Source organism: Cebus imitator, unplaced genomic scaffold (genome assembly GCF_001604975.1).
Source record: "Cebus imitator isolate Cc_AM_T3 unplaced genomic scaffold, Cebus_imitator-1.0 Scaffold388, whole genome shotgun sequence".
NCBI lineage: Eukaryota > Metazoa > Chordata > Mammalia > Primates > Cebidae > Cebus > Cebus imitator.
In genome coordinates, this window is record NW_016107703.1 from 988,244 (window position 1) to 1,009,656 (window position 21,413).

The window sequence follows — 21,413 nt, forward strand, 5'->3', positions numbered from 1 at the left end:
AGAGACGGGGTTTCACCATGTTGACCAGGATGGTCTCGATCTCTTGACCTCGTGATCCACCCGCCTCGGCCTCCCAAAGTGCTGGGATTACAGGCTTGAGCCACCGCGCCCGGCCGGCATTTTATTTTTTTTGTAGCTATTATAAATGGGATTGCCTTGATTTCTTTCTTAACTAGATTATTATTGATGTATAGAAATGTTACTGATTTGTGTACATTGATTTTGTACTCTGCAGCTTAACTGCATTCATCTTATTTAAGAGTTTTTTGCTGGAAGGTTTTCTAGATATATGATCATATCATCAGCAAATGGGAATAATTTGACTTCTTTTCCAATTTAGATGCCTTTTATTTCTTTCTCTTGCCTGATTTACTCTGTCTAGGATGAAAGATTTATCTTTAGAGAAAATTTAAGTTCTCAGGCTGGTGAGGAGGCAGCTGGTAGTGGAAAGGCAAGCGCTCAGTAAAAGGGACACCGCCCGGCCTGCTCCCGCCTGGAGAGCCTCCGAGAGCACTCAGGCTGACCTGTGCCTTCCACGCTCAGCCAGGTGACTGTTTTTGAAGTCTGATGTTTTTCGTTGTGAAAAGCTCATGCAGAATTCACACATACACAAGTAAAGAGAATAATATAATATGTTCTCAGGCTGCCCCTGTGCCTTCCATGCTCAGCCAGGTGACTGTTTTTGAAGTTTGACATTTTTCATTATGAAAAACTCATGCAGAATTCACACATACACAAATAGAGAGAATAATATAATAAATATGATCTGATGAATCTCCGTATAGTCATCATTGATTCAGGGACTTACAAAGGACTGTAGGCTGGGCACAGCGGCTCACACCTGTCCTCTCAGCACTTTGGGAGGCCGAGGTAGGAGGATTGTTTCAGCCCAAGAGTTTAAGACCAGTCTGGGCAACATAGAGAGAACTCGTCTCTACTAAAAATGAAAAAATTAACCTGGCATGGTGGTGTGTGTCTGCAGTCCCAATTACTCCAGAGGCCGAGGTGGGAGGATTGATGGAACTCGGGAGGTCGAGCCTGCTGGTGTCAATGCCCTCTAGCCTGGGTGACAGAGTGAGACCCTGTCTCAAAGAAAAAAAAAGTACTGTAGAACAGTTTTGCTTGTTCTAGAATCCATATAAATTATATGAGATGCAGTCTTTTCTTGCTGGCCTGATGTCTGTGAGAGCCATCCACATTGCAGTATGCCCTTATCATTTTATAGCAGAATTGTATTCTGTTGTATGGATAGACTACAGTTTGTTTATACATTCATGACTGCCGATGGACATTTGAGTTTTTTTCAAAGATTTCTTTTTGCGGCTAGAATAAAGTTGCTGTGAGTGCTTGGTTACAAGTCTCTGCATTTTCATTTCTCAGTAAGACAATTTTAGTTTGTTTGTATTGAGATGGGGTCTCATTCTGTCACCCAGGCTGGAGTGCAATGGTGCCATCACAACTCACTGCAGCCTCCGCTTCCCAGGCTCAAGCAGTCCTCCTGCCTCAGCCTCCCAAAGTGTTGAGGTCTGAGGCATGAGCCACTGCACTTCTCCCAAGACAACTTTCCAATAAGCTTTTGCTTTGACATCCTGAACACCCTTCCCCGGGACAGGAGTTTGCGATACAGAAGAAACAGGTGTGCTGTCTTGTGAGCTAAGAACAGCATCAAGTGTCAGTGAGGTTTCTCATTACAGGTTAGTCTCAGCCAAGTTGTTTTTGACTGGGTAATAACTATGTGCATTAGAAAGTAAATTCCATGGTACCAAGAAGTAAAGACTGGACTCCCACTCCAGTCTCTGAGGCATTCAGGTCTCCTCTCCAGAGGCCTCACTGTTCAGCTGGTTTCTTTTGTCTCCTCCAGAAATTTTTTATGCATACAAGCAAAATAGGCAGCTCCCTTCCGCTTCCTTTTACAGATGAGGCATTCAATTCACAAGGTTGTGTTCCTTGCTTTTTAAAATTAACAATCTGTTTTGGAGACCATCCATACGGATATAGAAGGCTCTCTTTGGCTACAAAAAGGTGAGTGTTTTTTCTTCAACTAACTAATTCCCACCCTCGAGTAACCTCAGATCTTCATTTAGGTCACAGAAAGGGGATTACAGAGGGGAGTGGAACTTGCCTTTGAATCACAGTGTATTTAAGAGCAAATAGATGAGTTATTTTACGACAATACCTTTTTTTTTTTGAGACGGAATCTCACTCTATCACCCAGGCTGGAGTGCAGTGGCGCAGTCTTGGCTCACTGTAACACCCATCTCCTGGGTTCAAACTGAGTAGCTGGGATACAGGCGCCTGCCACCACGCCTGGCTAATTTTTGTATTTTTAATAGAAATGGGATCTCACTCTCTTGGCCAGGCTGGTCTTGAACTCCTGACCTCAAGTGATCAACCAGCCCTTGGCTTCCCAAGGTTCTGGGATTACAGGCATGAGCCACTGGGCCTGGCCTATGATAATAGCTTTTTGCTTGTTTGTTTGAGATAGGGTCTTGCACGATTGCCCAGGCTGGAGTGCAGTGGTGCAATCATAGCACACTGCAGCCTCAACCTCCGAGGCCCAAGAGATCCTCTCACCTCTGCCTCCTGAGTAGCTGGGATTACAGGTATGCACCAACATGCCTTTTAATTTTTTTTTTTTTTTGTAGAGACAGGGTCTCCTCATGATTACCAAGCTGGTCTCAAACTCCTGGGCTCAAGTGACCTCCCCACCTCAGCCTCCCAAAGTGCTGGGATTACAGGCCTGAGCCACTGTGCCTGGCGACAACAGCTTTTTGAGCTTGTTAAAATTCAGGAACTGAAGCCTTTGTGTCCTTGGGTTACGCAAAGATTTCTTAGATACAACACCGAAAGCACAATCCATGAAAAAAGAAATTGATAAATTAGACTTCATTCAAAATAAAAAGCTTATATTCTTCAAAAGACATTGTTAAAAGAATGAAAAGCTATAAAATGATAGAAAATATTTGCAAATATCATAAAATTTTGCATATATATATATATGAGACAGAGGACTTGCACCTAGAATATATGAAGAATTCTCAATATTCAAGAAGAACACAACCCAGTTTTGTCTAAATGGGCAAGGTATTTGTTAGTCCGTTCTCACATTGCCATAAAGAACTACCTGAGACTGGGTTGTTTATGAAGAAAAGAGGTTTAATTGACTCACAGTTCTGCATGACTGTGGAGGCCTCAGGAAACTTGCGATCATGGCAGAAGGTGAAGGGGAGGCAGGCACGTCTTCAGATGGCGACAGGAGAGAGAGGGTGAAGGAGGAGGTGCTATACACTTTCAAACAACCAGATTTCATGAGAACTCACGGTCATGAGAATAGCAAGGGAGAAATCCATCCCCATGTACCAATCACCTCCCACCAGGTCCCTTCTCCAACACTGGGAATTACAGTTCAATGTGAGATTTGAGTGGGGACACACAGCCAAACCATGTCAATATTTAAAAAGACCCTTCACCAAAAAATATATACAGATGGCAAATAAGCATATGAAAACATGCTCAGCATCATTAGACATGCAAATTAAAACCATAGGGAAACGAAAATTAAAACCATAATGAGATATGACTACACACCTATTAGAATGGCTAAAATTAAAAAGTGATGTAGCTAGTGTTGGCAAATATAGGAGGAACTGGAATTCTTGCACAGGACTGGCAGAAATGGTCCAACCACTCTGGAAAATAGATTCACAGTTTCTTAAAAATTAAGTATACATTTTCCATGACTGCCATTTTACTAGATGTTTACCCAAGAGAAATGAAAGTACCAATCCATACAAAGACTTGTATACAAATGTTTAAAGCAGCTTTATTTGTAATAGCCAAAACCTGAAAAAAGCTCAAAATCATGTCAACAGCTGAGTGGGTGAACACACTGTGGCATATCTATAGAATGGAATATTATGCAGCAACAAAAAAGGAATGAACTATTGATGGACATCCAACATGGATGGACCTCAAAACTGCTGAGTGAAAGAAGCAAGACAAAAAGTATATGTTAATCCATTCATATATGATTTATAAACATTTACTTTTTGAGACAGGGTCTTACTCCCCTTGCCCAGGCTGGAATGCAGTGGTGCAATTTTGGGTCACTGTAGCTTGGATTTCCCAGGCTTCGGTGATTCTCCCGTCTCATCCTCCTGAGTAGCTGGGACTGCAGGTGTGCACCAGTATGCCCAGACTCATTTAAATAATTTTTTTTATAGAGACACAGTTTCCCAATGTTGCCCAGGCTGGTCTTGAATTCCTGGCCTCAAAGTATCTGCCCACCTTGGCCTCCCAAAGTGCTGGGATTACAGGCATGAGCCACCACTATACCTGGCTCATTTTAAAAATTTTTGGTAGAGACGGGTTTTTCCTCTGTTCCCCAGGCTGGTCTTGAACTCCTGGGCTCAAGTGATCCTCTCTCCTCAGCCTCCCAAAGTGTTAGAATTTATAGATGTCAGCCATCATTCCTGGCCTATAAAAATTTTAAAGAACTAATTGGAGAGGGACGTATTGCCTCTCTGGTGTCTATGAACACTTGTAGGCTGGGTTTCCATCTTTCTCTGAACACATGCACCTGTGGACGTGCCAGATCCCTGGGAGCTCCCTTTAAAGATGTGTAGAGATGGGGCGGCAGTGCTGATATCTCCTCCCATGCTGTGGCCCCAGTATGCAGGGCGAGGGACAGCCAGGGTTAGGTGTACTTGTGTCTGGGGGGTTCAAGGGGCTCCTCCACATGTGTGTCCTCTGGGGCAAGCCCTCTGCCATTCTTGTGACAAAGACGACAGAGTCTCATGCTGGATGGAAGCTGGATAGGAGCAGCATGGTACACAGGTGGGGGTCCTCCCAGGCCACAGCCTCAGAATCATCTGCAAGGCCGACTGTGGCCCACTCGTCTCTCCATCAGCAGGTCTGGGCTGATGCGCCGCAACGTGCTGCTGCTGGCTCCGTCACCACTGAGGACCACCGACCCAGGGGCCCTGAGGGGCCCTTCAAGGACATGGCAGGCGCCACAGAGGTCAGAGAGCACACAAGGAACAGATGGAGGACCACCCCTGAGGGCACCTGAAATCCCTCTGGCCACCAGTTACAGAAGCTTGATGCAGGGAGCAGGCATGAGGGCGCAACTCTGAAGGGGACCAGAGGGTGGCGAGGGTGTCTTAGGGCAGGCGATGAGTCCATGGGGCAGGCGCAGCCACACATGCTGACCTCCCCAACCCGGACACCTCAGCCATCCCCACAGCTGATCTTTGCCCACCCTGACACCCCCCAAGGCTAACCTCCCCTCCCTTACATCCTCCCCCCACCACGGGTGACCTCCTCGACCCAGACAAACCCAAAGGTGACCTTTCTCCACCTGGACAAATCCCCCCTCCAAGGTTGATCTCTACCAACCCTAAAACCATCCCCCATCCAGACTGACCTCTCTGTACCTGGACATTCCAGTCACCAACCAAGGCTAACCTGCCCCTACCCTGACGCCCCTGCCAAGGCTGACCTCCTCCCCACCCTGATGCCCTCCTCCCAAGGCAGACCTGCCCCCACCCTGAAAACCCCCAAGGCTGATCTGCCCCCACCACTATGTCTCCCAAGGCTGACCTGTCCCCACCTTGATGCCCCCCAAGGCTGACCTGCCCCCACCCTGATGACCCCCCAAGGCAGGCCTGCCCCCACCCTGATGCCCCCCCCAAGGCTGACCTGGCCTCACCCTGACGCTCAGCCCCTCTCAAGGTGAGGCCTATGTGCCCTCCTCACCGAGGGTGTTGCCCTAACATGTTAGGAGCTCCTGCCCCCTGGTGTCCAGAGGGGGCACTACGAGAGCCCTTAGAGGAACCCTAAAATGCTCTAGGCTGGGGTTCCTGCCTGACATGTCGGTTAGTTACCTACCAACCCACAAAGTCAGGCATACACAATCATTATAATAAATATTTTTAATTAAATTTTCAAAAGTGAAAGTATAAATGTTAACATTTAATTGTTGGAAAATATACACAGCATTTCCCCCTTGTGTGAACACAATGGCTTACAGTAACAAAATCCACTTAAAGTGAGATCTTTTAGGCACTTGGGTGTAGAATGTGCGAGAGGGAAATACAATTTTCCTTTCTTGCTACCTAGAGGGGCAACCAAAATTATATCAAATTACTCTGTTTTCAACACTGTTAGCATTACTGACCTAAAATATATGGCGACTGGATAGATAACCTTTAAAGTTCCGGTATATTTAAAACAGGAGAAATCTAACTGGTAAGTTGTTCCAATTCTTTTTAGTCTGTTCACCATTAAATTTCAGGAGACAGAACCCAAAAAGAGATTTCATTCATGTCTTCTAATCACTTTGGCTTTTTTCTTTTTTGTTAGATAGGTAAAAACTTTCTTGGTGGGCATCTAAGCAGGATGGAACTGATAATCCATGAACCCAGCTGCGCACATGAGGCTTAAAAACCAAGACGATGCTGATTTGGCTGCAGGGGGAGCAGTTGCAACTTACTTTTAATTTCAAATCAGCTGTAGACTTTGGGGCGACCTCTCGATGAACTGAACAAATAACATAAAATGCAGAATCCACTCAGAGGCTGTTATTCCAGGGGAAGACCGGGCAGGTTTCCTGGGGAGTACATTCTTGCTGTCACAGTCTCACTGCTGGCACAGAGGTACCTTGTTTATGAGGTTTAAAGGCCACAAATGCCGGCTCAGGTGGGGACAAGGGTGTGGTCACTGCGTGGCTGGCACGGCCTGCACATGCTGCAGCAGCTGCTCACAGTAGGTGGCTGAGCGGTGTTTGTGGATGACGGCCTCTGTCTCCCTCACCAGGAGATCTGGGAACAAGGCGCTGCCCTCCTTGAGGACCTCTGTAAAACAGCAAAACACCTTGAACATGCCAGAAATAAACATTAACCAATCTTACTTCTCATGCAAATCAGCTTTGTATTAAAGTTCAAGCATCTGTAAAAGCATTTGCAAATGACCTGATGCTGCTGGGTGGGTACACAGTAGTCACAATGTGTATACGAATGACCTGAGTCACAATGTGGATACAAATGGTCCGATGCAGGTGGCCAAGTGCACAGTAGTCACAATGTGGATACCAGTGACCTGATGCTGCGGATGGGTGCCCTGCAGTCATAATATGGATTCAAGTGACCTGACGCTGCTGGACAGATGGACAGCACTCACAATGTGGATACAAGTGACCTGAGTCACAGTGTGGATTCAAGTGACTTGACGCTGCTGGATACGAGTGACCTAAGTCACAGTGTGGATTCAAGTGACTTGACGCTGCTGGACGGATGGACAGCACTCACAGTGTGGATACGAGTGACCTGTGTCACAGTGTGGATTCAAGTGACCTGAAGCTGCATGGCAGTCACTATGTGAATACGAGAAACCTGATGCTGCTGTGTCGGTGCACGGCAGTCACAACTGGACACAAAGAACTTAAAATTGCCTCCTGGCAGTTGTTGGCAGACCATGAAATGATGTCCTTCAGGGTCTTCAGGTGGCACTTTTGGCCTTAGAAACAGGTCTTGCAGGAGCAAATGAACAGGCTCAGAAAAACAGACGACTTTCTTATCCAATTTGCTGATGCCAATTCACCTGCCGCAGTGACTGCAAACCTCCCACAGGCCAGGCACCACGGACACAGCAGGAAATGAACCCACCCTCATGGCGGGTTCATCAGGAAGCAGTGGGTGATAATGAAATCAGGAAGGCAAACATGTCGGGGACTTGTGGTGATGTGTGTGATGAGGGCAGTGGGAGCTGCAGGGGTGGAGGCTGGGCATGTCTAGCAGAGGCAGGAAGTGGTGGGATGGGGGGTGCTGGAGTGGTTAGGGAGCCGATCAGATTCTGCTGGGCGTCTAAGAGGGAGCCCAGAAGGACCCCAAGGTCTCTGCCTTCAGTCTCAAGGACAGATGACCACTAAGCCACTGAGGGTGGGGGGACCCGGCAGGCAGGGTGGGGGTGGGTAGTGGCCCAGGGTTCAACATCAGGCAGCCACACTTGTGTGTGGAGCTGAGGACAGGGTTATGTGAAGGCCAGGACAGACACTCTGAGGGCGTGGTGGAGACACAGCAGAGGGGAAGCAAGAGGCCCGCATGGGTGAAGCAAAGACCAGGAGGCTGAGGCCAGGCATTCCACAGCTAGAGGAGGGCGCCTGGCTGCCAGCTGTGCCTGGCACTGCTCAGAGGTGCAAGCAGGTGGACGGCAGCTGATGCCTGCCAAAGGCCCAGGACCTACAGGAGGGGTAGGGTGGGCTGCTCCCAGGTGGCCTAGTGCCAGGTGGACATGCAGTGGGCAGTGTCCAGGGAATCTGTGTTTCGTTTTTTTAAAGATAGGAGAAAGAATGGCCTGGACTGTACACTGGGGTAGGGAGATGCCCTGTGTGGTCCTGGGGAGACAAGAGGGCCGGGGCTGCGGGATGAGCTGGGGCACAGGGGCATTGGGCTCCTTGGCCTAGAGCAAGTTCCTGAGGGTGAGTGAGGCTGAGGCTGAGGCTATAGGAGGCTCAGAACTCGGGTTGATAGTGGGTGATGCAGGGCAGGAGAGCTGGCAGGGCATGGGCAGGGCTGGGAGTTGCCAGGGACTGTGGGGAGCTGGGGGTGCCAGGTGGATCTGGCGGGATGGGCTGTCCCAGCGAGGTCTGAACATTGGCTGCTGTCCTCCTTTTAAATAATTTCCAATCAGACTCCACTTCCTAGCTTCTTTCTGTAACCCGGAGAGCATTGGCCTCTGGGGCACTCCCTCACTGGCAGACAAGCTGATTCACGACTCAAGGCAGGAGCTTCCGACATGTGCTCCAAGGCCCTTGGGGTCCCTGGGACCCTTCAGGGGATCTGTGAGTCAAAGCGAGGCTCGCAGTCACATGCAAGAGATGCCCAGCCTGCTCGTCACCGTGCTCACACCTGCGCAGATGCGGGAGCAGCCATCTTAGGCCTGTGCCCCCTGCCACACTCACCCTCAAGCACGTGGCTTGCACACACGTGTAGCGAGTGGGCACCAGGTGCCCTGCTGCTCACTGAGGACCAGGGTTGTACGGCTGAGCCGCTTTTCCTGAGAAGAATGGCAGACGGGGACGAGCAGTGCACAAACTCTGGCTGTGCCGACGCAGGCATCTGGTAGAACACAGCGTGAAAGTGAATGACCTGAGTCCCTCACTCCCAGAACAACCAACAGTGTTTGTGGCTGAGGATACAAGTCAAGCTTTCACACAAAAAATCAGAATTATCCAAAGCCTGTCTCTGCCACCACAAGCCTGGACTCTTCTAAGACTGGTGCTCACACATAAGAGTTTCTGACATTGCATAACGAGACCTAGCCACGCCAGGAAGATCTGAGTTTCTGACATCACATAACAAGACCTAGCCATGCCAGGAAGATCCGAGTTTCTGACATGGCATAATGCGACGTAGCCAGGCCAGGAATATCCACATAGTGTTTTCCAAATGATGTCAAAAAGCAAAGTTAGCATAACCAGGTCCAAAGCTTCCAAACCACAAAGGGAACCATCAGCAGAGTGAAGGGACAGCCCACAGGATATGGGTGGGAGAAGGTACCTGCAATCTCCCACCTGATGAGAGATTAATCACTGGAATGTACGAGGAGCTGAAGCTCAACAGGAGGAAATCTCATAATCCAATTAAAAATGGGTACAAGATCTCAATAGACATTTCTCAAACATAGAAATGACAAACAGGCATGTGAAAAGGTGCTCAACATCACTGCTCCTCAGAGAAACGCAAATAAAAACTACAGTGAGACATCCTCTCAATTAAAATGGCTTTTATCCAAAACACAGGCAATAACAAATACTGGTGAGGATGTGGAGAAAACGGAACCCTCACACACTGTTGGTGGGAATGTAAATTAGTGCAACCATCATGGAAAACGGTTTGGAGGTTCCTCAAAAAACTAAAAATAGAGCCCCATACGGTCCAGCAATCCCACTCCTGGGCATATCCCCAAAAGAAAGGAAATCAGTATATGGAAGGGGGATCTGCACGCCCACGTTGACTGCCCCACTGTTCCCAGTAGCCACAATTTGGAAGCAACCTGAGTGTCCACTGACAGAGAATGGAGAAAGAAAATGTGGTGCATACACACAGTGGAATACTATTATGCCATAAAAGAAATGAGATCTAGTCATTTTTAACAACATGGACAGAAGCGGAGATTGCTATGTTAACTGAAATAAGTCAGGCACAGAAGGGCAAATTCCGCACGTTCTCATTTGTGGGAGCTAAAAATAAAAATAACTGAACTCTTGGAAATAGAGCAGAAGGATAGTTACCACAGGCTGGGAAGGGGAATGGGGCTGTGGGGAGAGGAGGGATGGTTAATGGTTACAAAAAACAGAATGAATAAGGTCTAGTATTTGACAGCACAAAAAGGTGACTATGGTCAATAATAATTATAACACATTTAAAAATAACTAAAAGATAATTGAATTATTCATAACACAGAGAAAGGGTAAGTGTTTGAGGTGATGGGGACCCCATTTCCCTGATGTGATCACACACACCGCATGACTCTATCACAATATCTCAAGTACCTTATAAATATATACACCTACTGTTTGTGCTCATAAAAATCAAAAATACAAATTTTATTTTTTAAAAAAGCAAAGTCATTACATTAAACTACACACAAAAAAAAGAAGAAAAAAAATATATATATTAAAAAAATCATTATATTCCAAGTGTGGGATGGACCGGCGGATTTTAACCGCTGAGCATAGGAGGTTCCGGGGTGTTGCCTCGGAGTCTACACTGTGAGTGACCTTCAAGGGATGGCCTGTGTTCTGTTGGCGTGGTACTGAAGAATGCCCATGCCTATCTGAAAAAGCTATTAAAATACTCTTGTCTAACTACACCTGAAGCCACAGGTGAGGCCAGGTTATTTTCTGCGTATTTCAACCAGAGCCATATACATCATGACTGACGGTGTGCAGCAGATGCGAAAGTCCAGTGTCTTCCATCAAGCTACACGTTGAAGAGATTTGTAAAAATTGTTCTTGCAGATGATTTTGTTTTGGAAAATATTTTTCAAAAACACAAGTTATTTGTGTCAATATATAATGAGCTTACTATTGTTATTTTAAACAATTCACAAATGTTCTAAAATGCTTTCAATTTTGATTTCTGTTATAGGAAATGTCAGCCGCCAACACCACAAAGACAAGGGTTCAAGGGTGTGCCAGGCTGGAGCTGAGGGCCCCTCCTGTGCCCCAGGGCCCTGTGGCTGGTCACATGGTTCAGCTACAGAGACCTGTGGCAGGCACTGAAAGCAGGCATCAGAACGCAGCCTGAGCCATCCGAGTCTCACCTAAAACGGCGTCCTGGATGGTGCTCTCTGGATCGTCAAGGTGAACGAGCAGCTCTCTGTACAGGTACTGGACGCTGCTCTGATAGTAGGCCTTTCCGTCAGCATTCTTCACACACTGCAGCCAGGTCACCAGGGTGGAGGCGGCTGCCATCCTCACATCGTTGGAAACGTCGTCTAGGCGCTTTAAGAGTTCTGGAAGGATGGGACGAGACAGGTGTGTGAGTCTAGAGCAGACATTTCACATCTAAACGTCCACAAAGGTGTTTAGTTCTCACTCCTGTGGGGCACCTGTGCTGGGGTCCTAGGAAACCCACAGCTCATGGGAGATTCCATGCATCCTGAGCCACACGTGAGGTGCTCCTGCGCCCTGGGCCCCCTGGACCCCAGCCAACAGTGTGGAGGCATCCCAGGCCCTGCTGTGGCCCCCGTAATAACCTGTCCTGTGGGCGCAGCAGACCTGAGCCTCCCTGCTGGCCCTCCACCTCTGGCTCCCAGATGCTCAGATCCCAGAGCTGGCTGTCCCGTCCAGCTCTGACCCTGCCTTCCCACTCACCATGGGTTCTGGGGCAGAACTGAGGACCCAGTGACAGACAACCCCTTACTGTGGTCAGTTTTCTGCTGCTGAAAACAGAAGAATCCTTCCTGATGGGTAGAAACTTACGAGGTTAATGGGTACAATTTTTATCAAATTTATGCTTTTTCTACATCATCTTAAAAAGATATTTAGCACCCCCTTTGTGTATCATCTGGAGATTTGCAGATGACTGAGTTGCAAAACCACCTGGAGATGGACAATGCTGGGAGGGGAGGCCCATCTTCCTGCCACAGATGCGAAGGTGGGCTGGGTCTCTGCTGCTTTCATACACGGAGGGCATGATCTACCCTCAGCAAGCCGTTCCTGACTAACAAAAGGCATGAAAACATCCAAAGTTCAGGACACCCCACCAAGCCAGGCTTTGAGATAAGTGGGACCCGCTGGGTTAACTTCTGGGAGATGCCAGGTGCCTCCCTTAGGGTGCTGAGCCTTCCAGGCACCAAACGTAGGACTGAGGAGGAAGTTGAGGAGCATGTCCAGGTATCACCCGTGCCAGACCTGGAGCCGCCCTGCATGGCGGGTGCACTCACTACATGAGTCTCAGGGAGAAAGAATGGAGTCAGAGACTCAACTCACCCACGGCTGGCCCACCAGCAAACGTCTATGGGCATGACGGGATCCTCCAAGGCTTCCCGCTGGCTTGGCCGACTGTGGAATTGCAGAGTAGTGCTGGCTATTGTGTGCTTATGAGGGTCGCTCCCCGGACTGCCTGCAAGTCCACTTTCTAACATTTCAGGGTTCCCTTCATGCATGGCCAAGCCCGGTGGAATCAGCTCACACGGGCCTGTCTGCCCTTTGCGTTTGTGTCTGTCTCGGGAGGCTCGGGTGCCTGACCTCCCATCTCAGGATATCCTTCACTTCCTGGCCAAGGAGGCCATGATTCATCTAGCACTTCACCCCGGGAAGCCCAGAGCTGGCACCAGCTGGCAAGGAGCCTCTCAAGGAGCCTTTTGTGGTGAAAATCACCACGCAGGAGGCTGTGGCCCAGAAGTCCAAACGTGCAGTCTTTCTGCTGCCTCCTGTTTTAAAGAGTGAGCGAACTCCCAACAAATTGCACTGATCAAACTCATTCAAACGAGCCCGTGGGAACAAGATGTTGTTACTACAACAATAAAACCAGAAAAGCAAACTTGAAAGAACGAGTGAGAAAGGCACCCGGACTTCAGAGTTCAGCAGGTGGCGCTTTTTCTGCCCAGTACTGTGTGTACTTTGAACCTGATAATTCAAATTCTGAGGCACCATCTCTCCTCCATTCTCGTCTCCTGGGATTCAGAAAAGCCCAAGAGCCTCTCAGCCCATGTGGTGGGCCCTCCAGCTCCAGGCCTCGAGCCCCTCTCTGTCCTGTGTCCTCAGGGAATTTCACCTTCCTGGCTTTCAACTCACTAATTCTGTTTTCAGCCATGTTCAGTCTAGAGTTGACCCAATGCAGAGAGTGTGAAGTTCCATTGACTATGGTTCATTTCCAGGAATTAGTAAGAACCATCTTTTAAAAACTGCTAAACACTTCTGGCATAAACACAAAGTTTAGATAATCAGGAAGCCCAAGTGGCCGCTTCCCATCCACCCCATCTCCTTCCTCCCTGGCTGGGTAGCTCCTTTCCTGAAAGTAGTGCGAGCGTGCCATTCCATGTTATTCTGGAATTTCTAGCAGATTGTTTCCATATCCAACTGTTCTTTATTCCTGCTTGCCTTCTTGTTTCTCAACTTGTTTTTTAGTGGATGTTATTCTTTTGGCTTTTTGAGGATCTTAAACATGCTTCTAAAAAGGTAACTTTGAGGTGGTTCTATTATCTGCGCCTCCCTCCCGTGCTGGGTGCGAGGCCGCCCTTGGCGCCGGGTTTCCTGTGTTCTGAGGCAGCAGCCCACAACCTTTTTGGCACCAGGAACTGGTTTCGTGGAAGACAATTTTTCTGTGCATCGGGGGTGACGGATGGTTTCGTGATGATTCAAGTGCATTCCATTTACTGCGCACTTTCTTTGATTACTATATTGTGATAGAGAATCAGATGATTCTCCAACTCACGATCATGGAGAAAACAAGCCCTGAGCTTGTTTTCCTGCAACTAGATGGTCCTATCTGCAGGCGATGGGAGACAGTGACAGATCCTCAGGCATTAGATTCTCATAAGGAGCACCCAACCTAGATCCCTCACATGTGCAGTTCACAGTAGGGTTTGTGCTCCTGTGAGAATCTAATGGTACCGCTGAACTGGCAGGAGGCATGGCTAAGCTGGTAACGTGAGCAGTGGGGAGCAGCCGTAAATACAGATGAAGCTTTGCTTGCTCACCCGCCCCTCACCTCCTGCTGTGCAGCCCGGTTCCTAACAGGACCCGGACAGGTACTGGTCCATGGCCTGGGTGGTTGGGGACCCCTGTCCTGAGGGGTTTGTGTGCAGGTTCCCCTGAGTGAGGGACTCTGCCCTCTCTGAATTTATGACTCTGCTCAGTGTTCTCTTCCAGGGCTTCAAGCTGACCACTGCTTTCCCCTCCCCAGGGGTTGGTTTGGGGTTTGAGGACCAGAAGGCAGCAACACTGAGGCTGTGCCCCAGTCCTGCTGCAGGTGGCTTGGTCCTGTCTGCCCCACAGGCAGCTCCAGCCACCCTACACCGTGGGCACTGCTCTAGGGGGACCCTGCAATCCTTAAAGGCCCCCACTCCCAGCCATGTGAAAGCTGAGCCTTGCTGCTCCCAACCAGTGTTGGTTCGGAGATACCTGCCTTGCTTCTTGCTGTGTTATTTAATTTGTGGTATTTCATCTATCACTGCTATTTGTTCTCATAGTAGCAACTTCAACAGAAGTCAAAGAGTAGCATTTTCTATTTTTTTCTATAAAACAAACCACTGTCAAACTTAAATACAGCCATCCCTCAGTATCTGTGGGGTTTGGTTCCAGGAACCCTCCTCCAGGATACCAAAATCGTCAAATGCTCAGGTCTCTGATAAAAAAAGGCACAGTATTTACACACAACCCATACACATCTTCCCGCACACCTTAAATCGCCTTGAGATTACTTTCAGTGCCTAATCAAATGTCCACACAACACTTCCTTCACATGGGTTCAACGCTGTACTCGGTGCTCAACAAATTTAAGCTTTGCTTTTTGGAACTATTGAACTCTGCCCCCCAATACATACATATTTATATATACAAATGTCCATGTAAGTTTGTATTGTATGTATAAACATATAAATGCACCAACATATACATATGTAGCCACATACATATATACATATTATGCATAAATCTACTTTTAAAGGCAGGGTCTTGCTCTGTTGTTCAGGCTGGGCTCAAGCGATCCTCCTGCCTCAGCTTTCTGAGTAGCTGGGACTATAGGTATGTGCCACCAACCCCGGCTAATTTTTAAATTTTTTGTTGAGATGGGGTACCACTATGTTGCTCAGGCTGATCTCAAATTCCTGGGCTCAAGCAATCCCCCTGCCTAAAGTGCTGGGATTACAGGTGTGAGCTACCATGCCCAGCCTCAGATATTTTTGATCTGAGGCTGGCTGACTCCATGGAGGCAGATGGAAGCCAGGGATATGGAGGGCCAACTGTATACCATATACTGTGAACAAAAGAAATGTCCTACCAGGATAAATCTTGATGAGTTTATCTGGATCAAACATGCTGCCCAAGGTTTTTAAGAACGTGTTGATGATACGGCACGAGATCAGCCGCGCCATCTGCGAATCTTCCTCCAGCGTGGTCAGGACTTGAGGCATCAGTGTTTCCTGCACATCCCGGATCTGCAATCATCAAACACATGTGATGTGATTCACATCTGTCCTGGGGGGCTCACCATCCGTGTACTCCTGCTTGGAAGGACTTATGGGGCTTGAAAGCTTTACTTAAGTAGGCTTGAATCTTGATTGTAAAATTTAGATTTTGAATAATTTTTGTTTAACTTGCTTACTTGATTTTTAAAAATATACACATGGTTTACAACTCCTGGGTGAGGCACTAACCCTACACTGGGGTAATGGCTGGCTCGCGCCCCACTGCTGTGGGGTTTTCAGCTTGAGCACTACCCTGCAAGCACCAGGAGGTGGCGCTCACGCCGCGCAGGCACCTGGGCAGTGCCTTCCCACCAGGTGGCGACCAGGACGGGGCACAGGCATCAGTGTCCGTTTTCTGATGCCTGGGACCAGCTGGAGGTGTTCATAGAAATGATGTGGAAAGCCCAGGCCTGTTCTTGAGCTTGGATCCTGGGATTCGACTCCTGGTCTTGTAGCCAGCATTTGGCCACAAAACCGAGAAACCCCACACTCATCAGAGGCAGCAAAACCCGCAGCATGATGGGGCTGTCCAGGCCCATAGCCTGGCTCCCGCTCTCCTACCTGCTGTTTCAATTACAGCCCTGCTGCCAGCTCCTGGCCTTCTGCTGCCAGGGTGGGGAGAGCCTTTTGGAGTGCAGGCCCCAGGTGCAGGTGGAGCTGCTGCCTTCCTGAGTTCCTGCTGGGTGCCAGGAAGTCTGTGCAGTCCCAGCCAGCATCCACCGAGGACGCAGGGAGCCCTGGGCACCAGGAAGCCTGTGCAGCCTGAGCCAGTGTCCACTGAGGATGCAGGGAGCCCCAGGCAGCAGGAAGCCTGTGCAGCCCTGGTCGGTGCCCGTCGAGGACACAAGGATCCCCGTACCTGCTTGGCCGACAGGACCTCACTGCTGGTGAGTGCCCAGAGGCAGGACACGGCTGCTGTGCGGATGGCCGCGGCTGTCCTCCCTGCATGCCACTGCAGATTGGGGGCCAGGATGTCTTTTGTCACCATCTCAAGGTAGCTGGGTAACTGCCTGGAAATGGAGCAGAGAGGGCAGATGAGGAGGGTGGCCAGGCGCTCGAAGGGAACCGTTCAGTCTGGGGATGAATGGGGCTGAGGGGAAGCCAAACAGGAAGATTGGACTCCTCCCAGATGCTGCTTCTCGGTGCAAAGCAGGAGGTTCCTGCAGGCCCAACCCTCCTAGGAGACAGTGTGCTCATGCTGCCAGTCTCTCCTGTGGCTTGCATAGGTCCTGTTTTCCAGAGAGCCAAGAGGCCTGGGCCAAGGGTGTACTTTCAGCCTCTCACTGCTCCTCGCTCCAAAAGGAGGCTTGAGTGACGCCTGAGGGAGGGCAGCCGTGGTGGTGTCAGCAGTAGCCAGAGAGCCTCTTTCCACCTGTGTCCCTCCCTCACAAAAAGCCCGAGTCCCTCCATCCAGCAAGGACAGTCGCCGTGGTTTCAGAGGCGGGACCTGAGGGCCACAGCTCAGAGACAGGCAGTTCCCGCCCTGTCTATGACTTTGTTCTGATAGTGACCAGCCAGGTCAACATGCCACCAAGAAAAAAATCAAAGCAAAATGACACACTCCCTACTTTCCATCCCACCACCACCCCAAGGTATGTTTCGAAGGTGGGTCTGGTCTCCAAGACCGGAGCCCGCAGCACTGGAAGGTCCATGAAGCCTGCAGTGTCCCTTCCTTTCCTGAAGCTGCCAGCTGCTTGCTCCCAGCACGGGCCATGTCAGGACCAGCCCAGTAGATGAGCAGACATGAAAAGTGAGGTTGGTGTAAGGTGAATTACATGAACTCAGTGAGGTTTCGAGAGTGTTTTTGTTTTTAAGCAGAGTTGCCATTTTTGGCACCATGACTTACAAGAGGACTCTCTGGAATAAATTAACCTGGTGCCAGCCTCCAGGGTGACCACATGAAATGGCCTAGAAGTTCTGGCCTTGAGGGTGTAAAGGCCTGAGTATGGGCTGGGTGCGCTACATGGGCGTCCATCAGAACCACCATCGAACCACTGAATGAGGCACATTCCTTCCAAACAATGAATCCCATTGTGCGCAGGAAGACACAGACCTGTGCCAGGACCAGTGGCTGCCTGCTAAAACAAGGCAACGCTGGGACACTTGCCCATGAGAGTCCTTAAACCATGAGCACCAGTCGCAGGGCCTTGCTCCACCGAGCAACCGTATTAGGTGGGCAAAATGCTTCCTTAAATTGTGCACATCGCCTTCTCCAGCAAGCGCTTCCACTCTGAGGTTGTCAAATGTTTCCAGCTGTCAGCTGTGAGGCATGGAGCTGAGGGCCACAGCCTCATGGCCTCCACCCTGAAACTTCCTGGGTGTCCTGGCCAGCCTAATCCCAAGGGAAAAGAACAAACACAGAGACAGAAGCGCCCTCAGCACAGTGTCCATGGGCTCCCGGTCCGAGCACAGCCAGGCCTGCAGGACCCCAGGATACTACGGAGTCAGGAGGCCAGCAGGGGACCCAGAAGCAGGTGCTCCAGGCTCCCTGCCTGAGTGCACCCTATTCATAGAGGGACTTGAGGTACAGTACAGGGCTTGGGTCCCGGAAACAGTGCATTCTCAAAGCAAGGAACCTGTTGCCCTGAACTCCCAGCCACTTCTCTGGAGCTTCTGTCAGACACAGGCTGAGCATCCTTCACCCTAAAATCCAAAGTGCACCAGGGTCTGACCATTTCTGAGCACTGAGATGATGCTCAAATGAGATATTCACTGGAGCATTTTTGATTTCTGAAGCTTGGATTAGGGATGTTCTACAATGCAATTACTTCAGAATTTTAAAAACGTCAACGCTGCTAGTCCCAAAGTGTCTCAGATAAGACATAGAAAGCCTGCAGGTGGAGGCTCTGAGAATCTCTCATGATTCATGGTGTCCAAGGTGGAGCCACCACGGGAGATGCAGCCCTCAGCCATCTCAGGCGCCTGCATACAGCCGGTGCTCACAGCAGCTGGCAGCGGGAAAGTGCTCCGCGCAGGTGATGAGCAGCACTGACTCCCCAGCTATCATTTCTATTTAGGCACAGCCAACTTGCTATTTTATGATTCTAAAAATAAAAACCAAACGGATTAAAAAATCTTTCCTATTAAAATAGCTAATAAGTTCACTAAAATCACTGTAATTTGAACAGTTTACTTCTCCTGATACCAACTTCTCTCCACAAGAAGTCGTTTGGTGTACTTTCTTTTGGGAACTCAGACAGACGTGGAAGCTGTGCTCCGCAGTTAACTGTTCCTGGGCAGAACTCGCCCCATGGTTCCTCCCAAAATACAGCTGGGTGTGCATTCCGGAGGGAAGCGCCTGGGCCCTGCGGTGTTATCTGCATGAATATCGGCCTGCAAGCTGGATGGCTGCCACAGCTCTTGGTTCACATCTTTTCATGGTTCCCTCTAAGCCCTGAAGTTTCTGAAGACAAGCAGGAAAACAAAATTTCCTGCAGTATGACGGGCAAGCTGAGGCCAAGAGCAGACACGAGGATCACAAAGAAAAGTCTGAATGCCTGGATTCTTTTCAGATGAAGCTCTGGTGTGTGAACTGCTTTTCACTGATGGATTTGCTCCCAGGGGCGGGGGTGTGGGGTGGGTTCTGGTGCTGATGCAGCCCAGATCCAGCCGCACAGGCTGGGGTGGGACCTGGGTGACTGCACATTTTGCTCATGTAACAAAGTACACAGGAGGGCGCTAAGAGCAGCCTTGGCAGCAATGCCCAGGTGAGTGAGGCCCCTTCCTCCACTGCCCCTCCCAGTGTGTCTGGGGAGGCAGCAGCACCCGGGCAGGGCCTCTTCCTCCACCACCCTCCCAGTGTGTCCAGGGGGTACCCGTGCTTCTCTTCCTCACTTCAAAGCTGTACAACTGGAGGCCCTTGCTGTCTTAACGCCACCTAAAAGTTATTTTAGGTAATAGAGAGGTACTTCTACCACTCTGACCATCAGTGGTAATTCAGTCAATTCTTTGTTAGGTTTGAAAGTACCAAAAGGCTTTTAAAACAGAGAACAGCTAATATATAAGCCATTAACAGTTAATGTTCCCTAAACTTTTTCATTCACTGGAATTTTAATGACCACATGGAGACAACTTGGACTTAGTGTTTCTCTGTGCATTCTCTGCTGAGAGCCTGTGTTTACCCAGTGAGGATGGATAGGCTGCTCCGGGCCAGAGAAGCTCAGGGGTCACTGCATACGCCCACCTCAGACTCAGTGTGGGGCAGGGAGGTGGGGACCCCCAGCCCACCTGAGACACAGTTTCGGGGAGGGAGGTGACAACCCTCTAGCCCAGCACAGTGTGGGGCAGGGAGTTGGGGACTCCTGACCCACCTCAGACTCAGTGTGGGCGAGAGAGATGGGGACCGCTGGCCTACTTTAGACTCAATGTTGGGAAGAGATGTGGGGACCCTCTTGCCCAGTGTGGTATAGGTGGAGGTGGAAACCCCCTTGCCCAGTGTGGTGTTGGGGGTGGAGGTAAGAAATCCTGGCCCACCTTAGACTTGGTATTGGGGAGGGAGGTGGGGACCTCCAGCCCACCTTAGACTTAGTGTGGGGGGAAGGAGGTGGGGACCCCCTTGCTTAGTGAGCTGTGTGGGAGGAATGTGGGGACCCCTGGGCCAAGCCCCAGCTGGGGGCCGTGCAGATGCAGAGCCTGGACCTACCCCTGGGAGTCGATGGTGTCCGAGGCTCTGAGCAGCACAGTGGACAGGATGGAGAACAGCTTCAGGCGCATCTGCGGGTCTCGGGAGGGCTGCAGACAAGCCCTGAGCGTGGGTATGATTTGTGGCAGGGCTTCTCCTAGGGCAGGGCCTGCAAGACAAAGCACAGGCTCCTGGGCATGGCCCTTGGGAGACGGGAGGCGGCCCCATCCAGTACAGGCCCAGGCACGGGTGCTCCTATCTGGGAGAGGGCTCTATCGGCCACCACCTCCCCTCTTCCTCTTTCTGAATCAGTGAGGTGATTATCACAGAAAAACAGTAGAAAATTGTAACCCCCCTAAATCACACTTCCATATGAAAACCTACTATTTTTCTTACAGTTTTCTAAATTGTTTTGAAAAACCAAAGTCAAGCAATAGGTGAAAGGACAACCCACATCAAATGTTCCAATGAAGAAGTTGTTTAATATCTGCCCTTAGCATTAAGGCGTCACCCCATCCACAGTCAGGGCCACTCTCCAGTGGGTGCGAGGCGCAGGGGCACCTATAATCTGCATCCTACGCCCCGAGTGGCCGTCCCATCTCCCTTTAAGTCTCCACGAACCACAGGGAACGGACAACCCTGAGGGTTCCCGCAGTGTTTCCTACTAGGCTCAGTCTGCAGGCCCAAGAGCTGAAGGTTCAGGGTGGGGAGTGGGTGGGGCCACAGAGAGAGGTGCTCTGACCCTGGGCCAGTGTGGAGGGAGCATCCACTGGCTTATCTGAGCATCTGTGCATGACCTTGGGCCGTTGCTAGGTGCCGGGTGATTCAAGCCTTCTCTGGCACCACCGATCAGAGCAGGCTGTTCAGTTGTGGACTTGGAGACCCCCACCTGCCCTTGCCACAACAGAGACGCAACACGCCTGCTGCTCCGGCTCGAGGTCAGGCCCAGCTCAGGCCCCGCAGTGGGATCAGCTGGTGTCTTGGAGCCTCCCCACAAGGCCAGGCAGCGGGGGTAGCATCAAAGCCGCTGCAACGCCTGACCTGAGCCCTGCCAGGGCAGGAGTCTTGGGTCAAGTGCTCCCCTGCCTCAAGAACC

At 50.0% G+C, this 21,413-nt stretch overlaps 1 protein-coding gene across 3 annotated transcripts in view; it reads right to left on the bottom strand.

The window, feature by feature from the left end:
• Positions 1–5,915: 5,915 nt before the first annotated feature.
• Positions 5,916–21,413, bottom strand: part of DNAAF5 (dynein axonemal assembly factor 5) — a 70,870-nt gene continuing 55,372 nt past the window's right edge. For 2 of the 3 annotated variants that reach the window (XM_017508270.2, XM_017508269.2), the window contains exons 9-13: positions 20,339–20,486; positions 16,556–16,706; positions 15,510–15,666; positions 11,326–11,517; positions 5,916–6,854 (exon numbers count right to left, since the gene is read on the bottom strand). In XM_017508270.2, the coding sequence (XP_017363759.1) occupies positions 6,718–6,854; positions 11,326–11,517; positions 15,510–15,666; positions 16,556–16,706; positions 20,339–20,486 (785 nt within the window). In that variant the 3' untranslated portion in view covers positions 5,916–6,717. The remainder of the gene's footprint in view (positions 6,855–11,325; positions 11,518–15,509; positions 15,667–16,555; positions 16,707–20,338; positions 20,487–21,413) is intronic. The other variant, XR_001818943.2, reaches the window with a different exon arrangement.